At 47.4% G+C, this 15,503-nt stretch overlaps 1 protein-coding gene across 1 annotated transcript; it reads left to right on the top strand.

The window, feature by feature from the left end:
* Nucleotides 1-2,024: 2,024 nt before the first annotated feature.
* LOC125554279 (benzyl alcohol O-benzoyltransferase-like) lies at nt 2,025-4,990 on the top strand. The gene is made up of 2 exons (XM_048717854.1): nt 2,025-3,363; nt 4,708-4,990. The coding sequence occupies exons 1-2, from the start codon at nt 2,129-2,131 to the stop codon at nt 4,904-4,906; spliced, it is 1,434 nt and encodes a 477-aa protein (XP_048573811.1). The 5' UTR covers nt 2,025-2,128; the 3' UTR covers nt 4,907-4,990.
* Nucleotides 4,991-15,503: the final 10,513 nt, after the last annotated feature.

The raw sequence follows: 15,503 nt of genomic DNA, 5'->3' as shown, positions 1-15,503 counted from the left end.
TGTAGAAATGATATGTGCTTTAACAATTCCCCATGGTTGGGAGTGCAGGTGATCCCGAGGAAAATTGCAGGATTCTGCAACCAATGGAAGATCCTGTGCAAAGAGGCTGCAAGAGAGCGCGTGGAGAATCTAACATCTTCTCAGTGGGAGCTGTCCAGGCGGCCGCCTCTGCTGCTCTGGCCAGAGCCAGGTTGAGGAAGAAGGAACTGTGGGTGAAATACTATCAGAAGAAGAAGATGGAAGGATGGTGTGGTGTCGAGGGAGGGCTACTCATGGCAGGCTGAAGATCAGTCCAAGCCTCCTTGAATTTCTGCATTAGCCTTTTCAATTCTCTGTCAGTAGACATTTGAGTGTTTGGTTTAAAAATGTATGAGGTTGTAGCAGAGACCATGATGGACTTTATGCTAGAGAGTGATGAAAACTCCCCCGCGGGCTGTAATGATACTAAATCCTGTGGTTTCATTTTAATTAATGGAACCGGGGCAGGGGCCCTTTTTCTCTAAAAAAATGAATGACGGGTCACCTCCTCATCCGAGCTCGACGCGGCTCCATCGCTGATATGCAGTTTTGCGGACCTCCAAGGTGGCTCACCAAAAGTAAAACCATTGCCGTTGAATGAATCAGACCGGGGCAACATCCCAGACACGCCATCAAACTCCAGATCTGGCACCCCACCACGACGAAGATGCCGAAGGAGGAAATCCGACCTGTCATCCACGAACCACGAACCCAACACATGTTCCGTCTTCCAGATGCCGTCGACGCAGACCACAATCTGCATCCGCTCCTGAACTACCTCCCAAGCTCTGCGCTGACGTGGAGCAAACGCCGTCGTAACGGCGGAGTCCGAGGACACATGTCCACCACGAGGATGCCGCCGCCGTCATGCCATCCTTACTTGAACAGACTGGTTTTCAAATCCATCTCCAATAGGACCGATGGCCTCGTCAGGGAAGGATCCGAAAAATCTTTATTCAGCGTCGTTATCGTCGCCGCCGAAGTTAAGACGATGAACAACCTAAAAACCTAGACTACAAGAAAGTAAAAATGATCCACGCGTAGATCCGGCGACCCCCCTCACCACCGACGACCGAGGTCGCCGGCGGAGGGGAGCCGCCGGAAGACGACGTTGAAAGATGGCCTCTCCTGGCGGCGGCTAGGGTTCCAGCCGCCAGGACGAGAGAAAAACGATCGGATACAAACGTTGGTTACACTCTTGCACGCCTGCTAGCTCTTCTCAGCTACTCCCTCCGTTCCACAATCTAGTGCATCTGCGCTTCCTGAGATTCAAGTTTGACCGTAAATTTAACCAACGAGACCGACTGCGGCGGGAGAAAAAAAATTATATCATTGAATTCATATAAAAAATACGAATTCAATGGTATGATTTTTGTTCCCGACGCAGTCGGTCTGGATAGTTAAATTTACGATCAAACTTGAATCTTGAAAAGAGCGGACGCACTACATTATGAAATTAAAGGAGTTCTACTTAACAATAGTACTACATCTACATGAAGGTACGAACGATATTACGTAAACTAGCTAAACAATTATCTCCAGGTGGGTGGGGCCCCCTTTCACCCTTCTCCAAATCCAATTTAGCCACGTTGTTGTTTACGTAAACTATGTAAATTAAGCCGAGTATTCCATAAAAAAGCAATTAAGCCGAGTATCATCAACGGGGAAATGGTAGAAAGGAAAAATTCGACGGACATAAAGTATACCTGGCCATGGGCAGCCCAGCCCGGCCGGCCCGACCTTGCCCATGGGTCAGGCTCAGGCCTAGATTTTGAGCCCGATGAGCGGGCCGAGCTTGGGCCTGTTGTATTTGCAGATTAAGGAAGAGGCCCGGCCTGAGGCCTGACGGGCTTTTTGCATGATGGGTCGGGCTTGAGCCTGATTTTTAGGTCCGATGGTCGGGCCGGGCTCGGGCCTAGGTTTTCTACGCCGGGCTTAAGGTAGGACCGGACCGATAGATGGCCAGGTATATAACATAAAGCAAACAAACGAGATAATTTGGAGGGAGCTGATGTTGCTGCTGCTGTACAAATAGAGCTAGCTACACCGATGGGTATCAGCAGGGCATGCACCAGCCAAGCACGGACGATCGATAACCCTGCATTGCTAAATGGCTGCTAGGGTGGTGCTAGATGAGTTGAAGGTGCGGCGGGGCACGCCATCGTTGGTGGCGCCGGCGCGGGCGACGCCACGGGAGAGCGTGGCGTTGTCGGACATCGACAACCAGCCAGTCATGTGGTTCTACAGCACCGTGATCCACCTGTACCGAGGTGACCCATCCAAGGGACTCGTCGACCCAGCGGTGGCCGTGCGCGCTGCGCTGGCGGAGGCGCTGGTGCACTACTACCCGCTGGCCGGTCGGCTGCGCGAGGAGGCCGGCCGGAGGCTGGTTGTGGACTGCGCTGGGCAGGGCGTCATGTTCGTGGAGGCCGACGCGGACATCGCCATCGATGATCTCGGCGACGTGCGGTACCCGCCGTTCCCGCGCTCCGAGGAGTTCATCTACGACGACCGCGTCTACAGGGCGCCCCCTCACGGCGTGCCGCTAGTGCTGGCCGCAATCATCAACCAGCCCCTGCTGTACGTCCAGGTAACACGGCTCAAGTGCGGAGGCTTCACCGTGTGCCACCAGAGCGCCCACTGCATCAGCGACGCCACCGGCTTGGCGCAGTTCTGGAAGGCCGTCGGCGAGCTCGCCCGCGGCGCCAGGGCGCCGTCCGTGCCGCCCGTTTGGGCCAGGGAGATTTTTAACGCGCGGCAGCAGCCGCTCCCTAGCTTCCCCCACGACGAGTACCGGGAGCCTGCAGACGGGTGCGACGGCGACCGGATCGCATCCACGCCACCGCGCGACATGGCGCGCGTCCAGTTCTCCTTCGGGCCGGGGGCCATCGCAGCGCTGCGCAGCCGGGTCGCGCCGGGAGCAGCATCGGCGTCTCGGTTCGACCTGGTGGCCGCCTGCGTGTGGCGGAGCCGCACTGCGGCGCTCGGCTACGCGCCCGGCGACGAGGTGCGGCTGATGATGGCGGTGAACGCGCGCGGCCGGCGCATGGACGTGTTCGGCCGCGAGATCCCCGCCGGATACTACGGCAACGCGTTCGCCTTCACTGTGGCGCGCTGCGTTGCCGGGGAGCTGTGCGGCCGCGACCTCGGCTACGCGGTGGGGCTCATCACGGCGGCCAAGACGAGGGTGACGTACGAGTACATGCGGTCGGTGGCGGACATGATGGTGCTGGAGGGCCGTCCTGTGATCGCGAGGAAGCGCACGTTCGGCGTGTCGGACCTCAGCCATGCGGGGTTCGACGAGGCCGAGTTCGGGTGGGGAAAGCCCGTCTATTCAGGCGTCACCACAGGGGCGGAGCCAGGATGAAAATCAAGAGGGGGCAAATATTTATACATATTTTTTTCATAAACATGTATACGAACTATAATAACTAAATTATTTAAACCACACAAGCATAGATATAGTGTGTAAGAAGCAAAATCACATACTTTCTGGTAAGATAATGTCATCACATGCATAATTATGACAAGTTCATTGCCAAAGTAAAAGTAAACTAACCACTTAAACCACAATAACTTGAGAAATATGAATATGCCGTTCCTTTTTTTGGGTATATGTCCATGATTTCTAGCCTTCAAGCTGCAGGAAGAAGAAACATGTTTAAATATAGAGAGCATTGAATCATTGACAGATAAGAAGAAAAGCTTGAGCACATTGCCTACTTCCGTTTCATGCCACGAGCCCACGACGATTTTTCGCATGGAAGCGTTGAACTATCACCTCATTAGGAATATTATCCAACATTTCCTGATCGTAATCTGTAAAATCTGCAAGTCACATCCTGTTAGATGGATGTCGAGTAAGCTTTTTCAGATTGACTATTTCAGGCATAATACCAGTTGTGGATTTGCAAAAAATCTCTTCATCAGCTTTCTTGTCAATGTTAAATAGTTGAACATTAAATACATTGAGATACATGAAGGAAGAATATTACATAGATTTTATTCTACTCTCACGTCCTCAAACTTATTCATATGGAACTATTACGGGAACCTAGATTCAATCAACCTAATCATCAATTTGTACATTATAATTTATAAAGATGCATATTTGATACAATTCACTACTTTTTAACATGGAAATCAGAATAGAACAATAATGTGGAAATTAGAAAAAGAGAGAACTAAACCTAGGGCTTACCTTGATTGAATGATTGATCAGTACAACTTCCTTGGGATGGCGCGAGCCGGCTGGCCGGCCGGCTGTGGTGCGCAGTGCAGATCGAGGCTGATCGCCCGAGGGGAGGGGTGTATGTGCAGCTTATAACCGCAGGCGGCGGCATGGCGGCTTCGGCTCGTCAAGGCGTCACGGGAGCACAGGCGAGAGACGACGAACGCATCTGAATCTTGGGAAGAAGTCAATACGTTTCCAGCGAATCGGGAACCACCTGATCAATCGTATGCATGAGGCCTGATCGTATTCTCCAAAGATGGGCTGCTGGGCTAATAACCTATCTATTTCTCATTGACGGGCTTTAAACATACAAAGGAAAATTAGAGAGTGGGGGCAAATACCTTGGGCTGAGTGGGGGCAGCGTTGTATATCCTGGGCCTAGTAGGAGTAGTCTGAAAAAACGAGTGGGGGCATGCGCCCCCACAACCTTGTACGTGGATTCGCCCCGGCGTCACCATGGACGCCTACCGCGGCGCCACCTTCTTCATCCGAGGCAAGAACGAAGAGGGTGAGGACGAGACGTTCGTCGACATCTACCTCCCAGCAGACTGCATGGAAAGGTATCGGAAGGAGGTTTTGGCCCTCACCACCAAGCTAGAGCCGCTTATGGAGAAAGCGTCGTCAGCTCCACTTGCCCTGCGAGCCCGCTATTAACGTGGAAATAGGTTTTCACCTTGTTTTATAAATAAAAAAGTCACAGGGTTGAACGGTATAAATTGTTGATGGAATACTCTTACCAGCTGATAAAAAAGACAAGACTATACAAATGAACACAGTCAAAGGCACGCGTGTATGGGTGGGTGGGGGTGGTGGGGGTGGGGGGTGGGGGGCTGGGACTTGCCCTCACTACCGACAGGACCCCTACGCGTCGCAGCCGCCATCGAGTCCAACACATCGGACTAGGGTTTTCACTCATAATGCAGGAGAGGTGCAAGACAAGCACCACGACGATACCCCTAGGAGTGAACGTGACACCCGTAGGCACCACCACTATCGGCGCCGAAACGCTGAGCACGATAGGGCCACTACTACAGTCCGTTTGGATGTATATATTGAGCCCTAGAATTAGGATTTGGTATTCGGCAGCCCGAATATCGCTGTTTGGATGGTCACGGCATTCGGGCGTGGCATTCGAGCCGAATATCTCTCGGCCAGCGATAACACTCGCGCGACCCAATCCTCAATTCAGAGCTGAACCCCTCCGTTTTCCTATGTATTCGCTCGCCTCGCGTAACCCTTCGCTAGCAGGAGTAAACAGAAGCAGATCCTCGACGGCGGCACATGGCAGTGTGTCTCCCGCACTCCTCCTCATTCTCTCCTGTCGACGGCGGCGCGAAGCGAATCCCAGGCCGACGGCTTCTCCGCCAAATTGAGGTCGAGGGCAATCGGGGATGGGCGCCGCGGCCCCGCTCCTGCCGCCGGCGCAGCAGTGCTCGACACTGGAGGACTAGGGGCCGAAGGCCTGCTGCTCATCACATGGAGGCAACGGCCGGCTCCCACGCTGGCGGCGAGGAGCGCGGGGGCATAGGTGGAGCGGGGGCCGATCTAGCGCGAACACGGCGGAGATGTCGGCAGTCGGCGCCGGCGCCGGCGCGGGCCACACATGGAAGCCTGTGTTCGTGGCGAAGGTTGCGCTGGTGCTCCAGCTTATCTCTATGCTCACCTTCGTGTGCGAGCTGCACGACTTCATCAACCCTCCTTCTAGGCACAGATGTGCAAACTGCAATACAATACTTACCATCCAAACAGGATTTGGCATTGTTGCTCCTCTTAGATTCCAAGTACGAAATACCTAAACATCCAAACACTAATATTGGCATTGAAGCGCAATATCAATGTCTTGAGTATTTGGCATTGGAGCCAATACAATGCCAAGCCCTTGAATGTCTACATCCAAACAAAGCACTAGGGTTTTTGTTTTTTGTCGTGGTTTGGTAGTAGCTTTGGAGCGTATATACAAGAACCTTTCTGCCACAAGTCTGGCAGGCAAATGCCTGAACCTTTGTAAATCTTTTTTTCTTCGAGAATACATCAAAGACGTACCTTATTTTTATAAAAGACAGAAGACAATTACAAGAGACTACAACTCGTTGCGAACAACAAGTCTAGTACCAACACCATACCCGAGCTAATCCGAAGAGAAGCCTTCGCACACATTACAAACACAACACAAAGGAACTTGTCCCGAAGAGCATCAAGGCCGCGTCTCGACCTACACCGATCACCACGAAGAGTAGCAACTTTAACCGGACCTCCCTTGCTGACGCACCAACCACTCTTGATTGCCGAAAGGAGATGGCAAGTGGGTGGAGGGACTTGGTTGGCCCCGCGAAAGCCACCGTCTTGGAGTCACTGACATTGACGTATATTGCGCCCAAGAACCTCTACTCGGACTAGCGACACGCACCGGAAGACCGCAGCACCGAACAAGCCATGTCTCCCTCCACGATGCTCCCAACAGAGATACGGGTCCAAGACCTAGGCTTTCACCCGGAGACCGCAACCAACCAAAACGGGGAGATGGCGACACACCTAAGCGACGCCTCCAAGGAGGGGAACGACGCCCACAACCGCCATCGCCGCCAACACAGGCAGGATTTTCATCCGTAAAGTCGGCCACCTCCCACCCCTTGCGAGGAATTGAGGCTGTTGTCAGTGCTGGATCAAACCGCCGCCGCAGAAGCACCTCGCCATTGTGATCAAAGTGCACCGAGCACCAACACCCTGCACGCCGAGGACACGCAGTCCAGCTTCCACCTCCCGCACGGCCGGTGACAACAACTCCATCTCTCCTACCACAACCAGCACAGCCAGGATCTTCAGCTGCCGCAAGCAGCTGCCGCACCACCTCTAGCGGACAGCCTTGCAGCGGACAGAGCCCAGGGAGCCATGACGGGGGAGCCACCTCGCGCGCGCCTGCTCCCCGCAGCACGCCGCTGACCCGGGCACAAGCTCCTCGGATTCAGCCTGCGCCTCCACCACCCACCTGCAGATCCTCGCCGGGGCCAGGAGGGGCAAAACACACCAACCGGCCGCCACGGCAGATCCCGGCCGCCGCTCGTACGGCCACTCCTGGCCCAGATCCGCCGCCTCCCTGGCCTAGGTGCGCCTCCCCTCCGACCACCATCCAGCGGCTCCCAGCAGGTCGTCGTGCACCAGCACCTCCTCATCGAACCCGCGACCATGCTCCACCACTCCGTACGCACCTGGACGCGCGCCGCCTCACCGGAGAAGACCACCGCGCAGCCCACTTGAAGCCTCTCCCCCGCGCGAGGGAAGCCCGCCGGAGCGCGCCGAACTCGCCCACCGCCTTTGACGGCCGGGCGCCGCCACCGCCGCCGCCGCGGGCGGCGGCGGCGGCCAGGGGAGCAGAGGAGGGGGGCTCGGGGGGATAGGGTTTTCGCCTCCAGAGCCGCCCACGCGAGCGGCTCGGGAGGGAGGGGGAAAAAGTATCGGGAGATTGCTTAGAAAGTAGTGAGTGCCTTTGTAAATCTTGGCCTGCATGCAAATACAACTTCCTAGTTGTGTTCGCGGGAGGGTACGTCTATACATGGGCAATTATTGTATACTACTTCGCGCGGCAAATTGTCAATTTGCCTCACAAAGTTAGCTAGCGAGGGATTCAATAGTGCTGACCCATTTAGCTATTCTAGGTGTTCTACCTCCATCTATCTCCGTTGTGGGAATATGGAAGGTTCTTTTTCCGAGTTTACCAGTTTTGAGAATCTTCTGGAAGGTACTGGTCCAGTTTCCTTTCTGGTTTGTTCTCTTATCTGGTCCATTTTTTCGTTTTTCCCAAAATCTTCACAAGAAGCAGAAATGTGACAAAGATTACAATTTTCAAACATCTTTTGAATATAAAAAATGTTTCCTTCATTTATAATTTTCAAGAATAATCAATTGTTTCTTACAATTTTTTTGGTTTTTTAAACTGTAAAAAATGCCTGAGACTAAATAAAGAAATGCATGCACTATTTATAAAAAATCTACACAAATTTTATAGGAAATCTTTAAATATTCAAAAATGTACTAAAAAGCTCAAATAATTTCAAAAATATGTTCGTGATTTTTCAAATAATGTTCTCATTGTTTTCAAAACTATGTTCGTGATTTTTCAAATAATGTTCTCATTGTTTGAAAAAATGTTCACATCATATTTTTTCTAAAAGAATTCAACCACATGAAAAACAGACTGGAAAAACCAAAATAACAAACAAGGAGACAATTCCAAAAAAAAAGTCTAAAATAACAATCCCCGGTGTCTCTCATGCTGAGGAGGGGACATAAATGGGTAACTTTATAAGGCGTAAACTGGTTAATCTCTCGAGCGAGCCTACCATTGCTGGGCCGACCCATAGCGACGTGGCGTGAGCTCCAGCTTGCTAGCCAGGGCAAATTACTGGGCCAACCCAAATTCGTAGCCTACAAAGATATCAGCGTGTTTGGCAATATTTGGGAAGGGGAATGGGAGTTTAGTGTAGGGAGTTGTATTGGGATTAGACATGGGATGAGTCGTTTTATCCCCAATCCTTATTTGGCTCATGATAGGAATTATGTGTGAGAATTTGAGGACAATTAGTATTCCCTTGTTTGGTTCACGGGAATTGTCGAGGGACTAGACCAAGGAAGTGAACATAAATTATGATGGAGGGCTAAAATTGACTCACTAAAACAATTCGCTCCCAACTCCCACCCCCTCCCTGTTAATAAAACGGTGAAATTTGGAGTCTCAAGTCCCATGCATATTCCTTTATAAATTCCCCATCCCTTTAGCCAAACATTAGATTTGAAGTCTCGTATCCCTCCAATTCCCATTCCCTGACTATAATTACCCCCAACCAAACATGTTGTATGGGTTTACAGGTTTTGAGAGGCATTTCCTATAAAGCGCTTAAGGCGCCGCTTAAAGGACATTTGGTACAGGGCGCACCCCCCTTACACTAGATCCAATAGCTGGCTGGCCCATTCATTTCTTTTCTATCTGTTTTTTATGCATTTCCACCTGGGTTTTCTATGTTTTCTCTTTTTTATTTCCTTATTTCTCGCCTTTTTTATTTTTTATAACTTCAATGATTTTTTTAAACTCTACGAACTTTTTGTAGTTTTTGTGAACCTTTTTCAAATTGGTATTTTTTTTCAAAATTGATGAACCTTTTTATTCAACGTTGATACAACTTTCTCCAATTATGAAATTCATATTCGTGAACATTTTTGAAAATTTGATGAATTTTTTCAATAGCAATGAGTTTTTCAAAAATATTGATAATTAAAAAAACAAAGACTTCTTCTCAAAATTCACGAAGTTTATTGAAAGCCCTTTTCAAAATCAATGAACCTTTTTGAATTCCCTCTTTTGAAAAGTCAGCGGACCACCGTGACTGGTTAACCCACAACCCAGCGAACTAATGAGCGAACTGAAGTTAACACCTCTTGTTGCCCCAACCCATAAGGGATGCCGCGTAGGCGCCCATTCTCGTTACGAGCGTAAAAGGTTCATAATTTGGACTAGTTTTACGAGCGTAAATGTTCGTAAATAAGCTATTCGCCCGAAATATTCTGCCGGTAAGGCGGTAAGGAGCTCCTGTTTTTACACAAAAAAAGGAGCTCCTGTTTTGAGAAGGTTCAATTTTCTGATTTTGCTGGTTTTAGAAACCTGCCAGGATATTTTGGACTGGCTTATTTTTCGCTTTTTCTATACTATTTACCATTAGTAATTATTTACTTTTTCCCTTGTTATTTGTACATCTTTCTTGCCTTTTTCTCTTTTAGTTTATTCAAATTTTCTTTTAAAATAATGTTTCCAAAATTAAAATTGCCAATCTTTATGAAAAATTATTCACAAATTTGAAAACTGTTCTCATTTTCAAAACAAATCACATGTTTTAAAAGATATTCGATTTAATAAAAATGTTCGTGTTTTCCAATAAACTTTACATAATTTTGAAATAAGTTCATGTGTTATGAAATTGTTCACATTCTTCACAAATTATTCATATTTTCAGAAAAAAATGTTCGCGGTTTGGAAGATGTTTGCCCTTTTAAAATATATAGGTGATTTCGGAAAAGACTCATATTTCAAAAATTGTTCACTATCTATGAACAATTAGAAAAATATTTGTATTTTCAAAAATTCTTCATGTTTTTTTGGAAAATGGTCCGAAAATAAAAAAAAATGTATTTAGAAAATGTGTGTAATTCCAAAATTGTCATAATTTTTAAATATTCATTCAATTTTTCTTATTTTCTTAAAACTGAATAAAAACCAGATGAAAAAGTATGATAAAGTAACCGACATGTTGTAGTACACGGATTTGCTATTGTTTGCAGGTTTACTATTGTGTATGATTTTGAGGAGCAACTATTTAGCGGGTGCTCCTTTGGGAGCTCCCCCAAGAGTCACTTTGGGTGGGCTAGGAGCGCGTCATTTGGCGCACTCTCAACTACCGCCATGTGTCACGCTCTTGGTGCTACCTCTGATTTTTTTTTTGTGTGTAAACGTTTTCGGCTTTTGGACGTGTTTTTTTAGTTTTTATGGCTTTTTGATTTTCCGCCAGTTTTTTGGTTTTGGACCAAAAAAATTCAAAAAATAAATTTACGTGAAAGAACATGTTTTTCCCCTTCCGTAAAAGGAACGGATTTGCTACGGCGAGAGGCACAATCGAGCCTAAACACGTTTTCTTCCTTCCACAAAAAGCACGAATTTAGCTTTCGTGGAGGCAAGGATTTGCTTCCGTGAGAGGCACAGCCATGCCTCTCAGAAAGAAAGAAAAATGTGTTCTCCTTTTGTCTTTCTACGAGAGGCACAAATTTACTTCTCGTGGAGGCACATATTCGATTCCGTGAGAGGCGTAGTCGTGCCATCTCAGAAAAGAAAAGAAAAACAAATTTTCTTTTTTTTTTCTTCCACGAGAGGGATGGATTTAGTTCTCGTGGAGGAATAGATTTGTTTCCGCGAGAGGCACACTCGGAAAGGAAAAAAAATATGTTTTGTTTTTTCTTTTCCTTGCGAGAGGCATGAATTTACTTCTTGTGGAGTCACATACTTGCTTTCACAGGAGGCACAGTTGTGCCTCTCGGAAAAGGAAAAAGCGCATTTTTTCCTCCGGCGTGAGGCATGAATTTACTTCTCGTGGAGGCACGAATTTATTTCCGCCAGAGGCACAATCCGTGAAAGTGAAAACATGCTCCCGATTTGGGTTTTTCGTCCAAATTTTTTCATGAAAAAAGGTTTCTCGAAACCTATCAACACATGATCTAGTTTTGAAGGTTCCGACTTGAGGAATCCAATGGTGAAAACGGTTCCAGATCTGGACACATGGTTTAAGAGAAAAATGTTTCGAATAAACGAATCTACGAAAAAAAAGAAAACTCCCATGTTGCGAGAGTGACACGCATGAAGTGCGTCACTTGTCACAACCTGGGGAGATGAGAGTGATATTTGCAAAGAGTACTCCTTAATTAGTGATTTCGATGATTTTGCTATAGTGCGCGTCGGGTAGCGCCTGTGCCAAGCTCAAATTGTTTGGGGCAACAGTCCTCCAATAAGGAAGCTACTATATGAAGAAGACCCTTACGGGGTTCCAGCAAGGGTCTGTTTTTTGGAAGGCTAGTGCGTCAAATGGTGCATCCTCTGGGTGCTCTAACTAGATTTTGGTTTTTATTTCTTATACGTGTTTCTAGATTTTAGATGGTTTATGTTTTGATTTTTGGTTTTTGCATGGTTCTCGGAGCAAAAAAAAATTTGCGAAGCTCAGCTGTATTTCTCAATTTGCTTCTACGCGAAGTACAACCGTGCTTCTCAAAAAACGTGCTTCCATGAGAAGTACGGTATTGCTCCTCCTGGAAGCATAGATTTGCTTTCACGGTAGGCACAAAAAAATGTGCTAAACCGCAACCGTGCTTTCGGGCTCCGGTTTTTAATATAATTTTTTCTTTATTAATTTTTCTTCAGTTTTTTAATCAATTTTCTTACTTTCCTGGGCTTTACGGTTTCTCGTGTTTTCATGAAAAAAATTCATCAAACCTATTAATATAAGATCTAATTTTAAAGATTTCGACGCGAGAAATCCAACGGTGAAAATGGTTTGGAATTTGGATGCACATTTCTAGAGATAAAATATTTTAAATAAACAAATCTTTGAAAAAAGTGAAAACAATCAGATTGCGACAAGTGACGCACGTGCAGTACACCACTTGTCAGCGCGTAAGAAGATGAGATAACCTTTGCAAGGGATACCCATTAACTAGTTATTTCGCTCCAATAGGTGCTCTTGGTCCCTTATACTCCTATACATTGCGTCTGATAGACTTGCACCGCTCCAATAGGTGCTCCCGGTCTCCTATACATTGCCAGCGCCGCATAACTAATACGTACTTTTTAAAAAGAGGTATATCAACACGAGAAACCCAACCGTGAAAATGGTTTTGATTTTGGATTCATGATTCTACAGACATGCCATTCTAAATAAACAACTCTTGAAAAAAAAGAAAAGCATCCACTTTGCGGCAAGTGACGCATATGTAATGCACCATTTATCAGCGCATGAGAAGGCGAGGTGACCTTTGCAAAAGGTACACCTTAACTAGTGATTTCGTTGCAATAGATGCTCCCGGTCCCTTATACATTGCATCTGATAGATGTGCGCAGCTCAAATAGGCGTGCACCACTGCTCTCGGTCTCCTATACATTGCGAGCGCCACACAACTAGTACTACGGGACTGTTTGGTTTTAGGACTAGCATTGTTACACTTTGCCACACATTTTTGCCAAACTTGACTAAGGTTAGTTTATCAAAATGAGAGCCACAAGTTGGCAAGCCTAAGGGAATCTTACCACACTTTTTGTGTGTATGCCATGTGGGGTCCAAGTGTGGCTTGCCTAAAGATGTGACTTGAACCAAACACTCACCTAAGTTGGTCAAACTTGCCTAACCTTAGGTGTGGCAATCTTTGGCAAAGTTAGTCACAAACCAAACAACCCCTACGTGCGACCCTCAAAATTAGGCATGTGATATTTCGATCGTATGGGGACGGTTCTTAATGAGCTTGAATATTTTTTTCATTTTTGTCTATAGAACCCACTTCATGTTTATCTGTCCCTATATGAGTGTGAGCTCGAGTAGTCCGCAGTCGTTGAGAAAGAAGGACAAGTTTTAGATCTCATGCGTGCCATTGCCAATAATTTGCTTCTTTTTATATGCCACTTATGTATAATACAGGTTTTGGATTTCCATTTTATAAATATTTGAATTTCAGTCAAAGGACTGAAATTTTCATTTGAATTTGATTGAGATGATGAGATCCAACCACATATTTTGAAAATTCAAAAATAAATATATTTTTTTGTGTTCTACCGAAATTCCTGAAATATTTTGACAGAGAGAAAGCTATTTTAGTACGTGCCAAAATTAATAACTTTTCTGAAATTTTGATGAAATTACATAGAAATATTGGGAGAACTTGGTGGTGTGGCCACTGCGAATGTTGACCCCCCTCTTTGTCACCAAATACAGAGGTTTTTTTTTCTTGAGGCTCCATCCAGGCCATTTGTGGTTCCATCTGCTCCTCTAAGAGCATCTCCAACAGCCGCACAAAAATTTCGCCCCAATAAAAATAATAGCGCGCCACTATAGCACTTTTAATGCACCGGGACCAACATTGCTTTAGCAGACGCCTAAAAACGCGTGCCAAAAAAGCACGCAGTGCAAATTGTGAAGCGTGCGCAATCCAGAGCCTAAAATATGTTGCGCGCGATAACGTTTTTCAGAGTGTGCCCAAAACTTTTTCGCGCGCGCAATATTTTACAGTATTTGTTGGAGCTGTTCGGCGCCAAAAAATTTTAAAAATTTAGCGCGTGGAGCTCTTTTTGACGCCTGTTGGAGATGCTCTAAGAACCACCGGCCGGAGGCGAAGCGCTGGCCTGCACGCCGGCTGGATTCATTTCTGTGGCTGGCGCCACCGGGTCATATGGTCGGCAGCATATATTGAAATGGTCTTGTGCTGGTTACAATGAACTGTGGCTGGTCTGTAGGTATGTATGTTACTCTACGTAGCTAGCGCCAGGCATGGGCGGATGGGCCGGAATGCCGGACACATTATGTTGGCATGGGCGTGGGACGAGCATGCGGTTGACAATTGGTAAGTTCCCGGCCGGAATGTGGATGCTACTGATGCACCGAGCTGTGAGCAGCTACGCCCCTTTTCGGCTCATCTGGACTGGAGCACGGACCTAGCTAGAACAGGCTGCTGATAATTGGGCATAGAATGTGCTGACAGTGACAGAGTATATTCTTCTCCACAACTCTACTAGTATCATCATCCTTCACAAGTTGAGGAGCGAGTGAGTGAGTGGCTGGCTGAGGTTTTTTTATGCCGTCATGCATCTCGTAAGATTTCAGTCATGCATGACATTTTAGCACACTGCATCGTGCAAATTACCTATGCAAGTAAAAAACTAGACAAGAGCTCAGTCTACAAGGACGGGGACAAGGACGTCCCTGGTTCACAGGTGCATGCATCGCGATCGAAGAACCCTGAGGTCGACTCGACTTTCCAGTCACCCCGCTCATAAAAAAGTTACCACTTGCGGGCGATTAGCCCAGGGTCCAAACGCAGGGAGACAAAATAAGGCGGGAAAATATCAATCAAATAAGAAACGTCGCAGGTACATTAATTGGCACGCTTGGCTTGAGACGCGACCTGTCTCAGCCCTGTGCCCATCCTCCCATACACGCTTAACAAGGAATGGTTATTTTACTTTGGAAATTAAGCAAGCAAGGGTTTATGTGTGATGGTGCAATTAATTTCATCGATCCTATACGCATGCAGAGCCGGCTGGTATAGTGATGATGCCTGTGCTAGTATTATATTTTGCACAAGAGGATATTTCAGATTTCAGAGTGGGTATTTTTTTTCCGGGAAAAAGCCGAAGGCCAGCTTTTCTACATCCCCATCCGTAGTGCACACCATATCTACAGCTAGGGCAGAGTCATGACGGATAGCGAGGGCAGCTGCTGGGCACCAGTGCCGGCCGGCCGTGCACAATCTTTTATTCACGGAGCTGCTGGCGATGACAACAGCAATTCTGCCTGCCAATCTTAGTCCTAGTCCCTGTCACTGTCCCCCAGCTCTGCAAATATATTAGCCCGGCCCCGGCCTCCCCTCACACACGCACTTCGTCAAACCTTCGCTCAATCCCCACAGATCACCATTCATATCGATTGATCGTCGTAGATAGCAAGGTTGCGGCAAC

Source organism: Triticum urartu, chromosome 4 (genome assembly GCF_003073215.2).
Source record: "Triticum urartu cultivar G1812 chromosome 4, Tu2.1, whole genome shotgun sequence".
NCBI classification, from domain to species: Eukaryota; Viridiplantae; Streptophyta; class Magnoliopsida; order Poales; family Poaceae; genus Triticum; species Triticum urartu.
Note: the sequence above shows the minus strand (reverse complement) of the source record. Positions and strands in the feature narration are given on the sequence as shown.

Bases quoted from the DNA above. Each gene is read 5' to 3' on its own strand.
- LOC125554279 (XM_048717854.1), top strand. From the start codon at position 2,129: ATGGCTGCTAGGGTGGTGCTAGATGAGTTGAAGGTGCGGCGGGGCACG. The intron at 3,364-4,707 runs CACAGGGGCGGA...CCCCGGCGTCAC, and splicing joins CCCGTCTATTCAGGCGTCAC to CATGGACGCCTACCGCGGCG.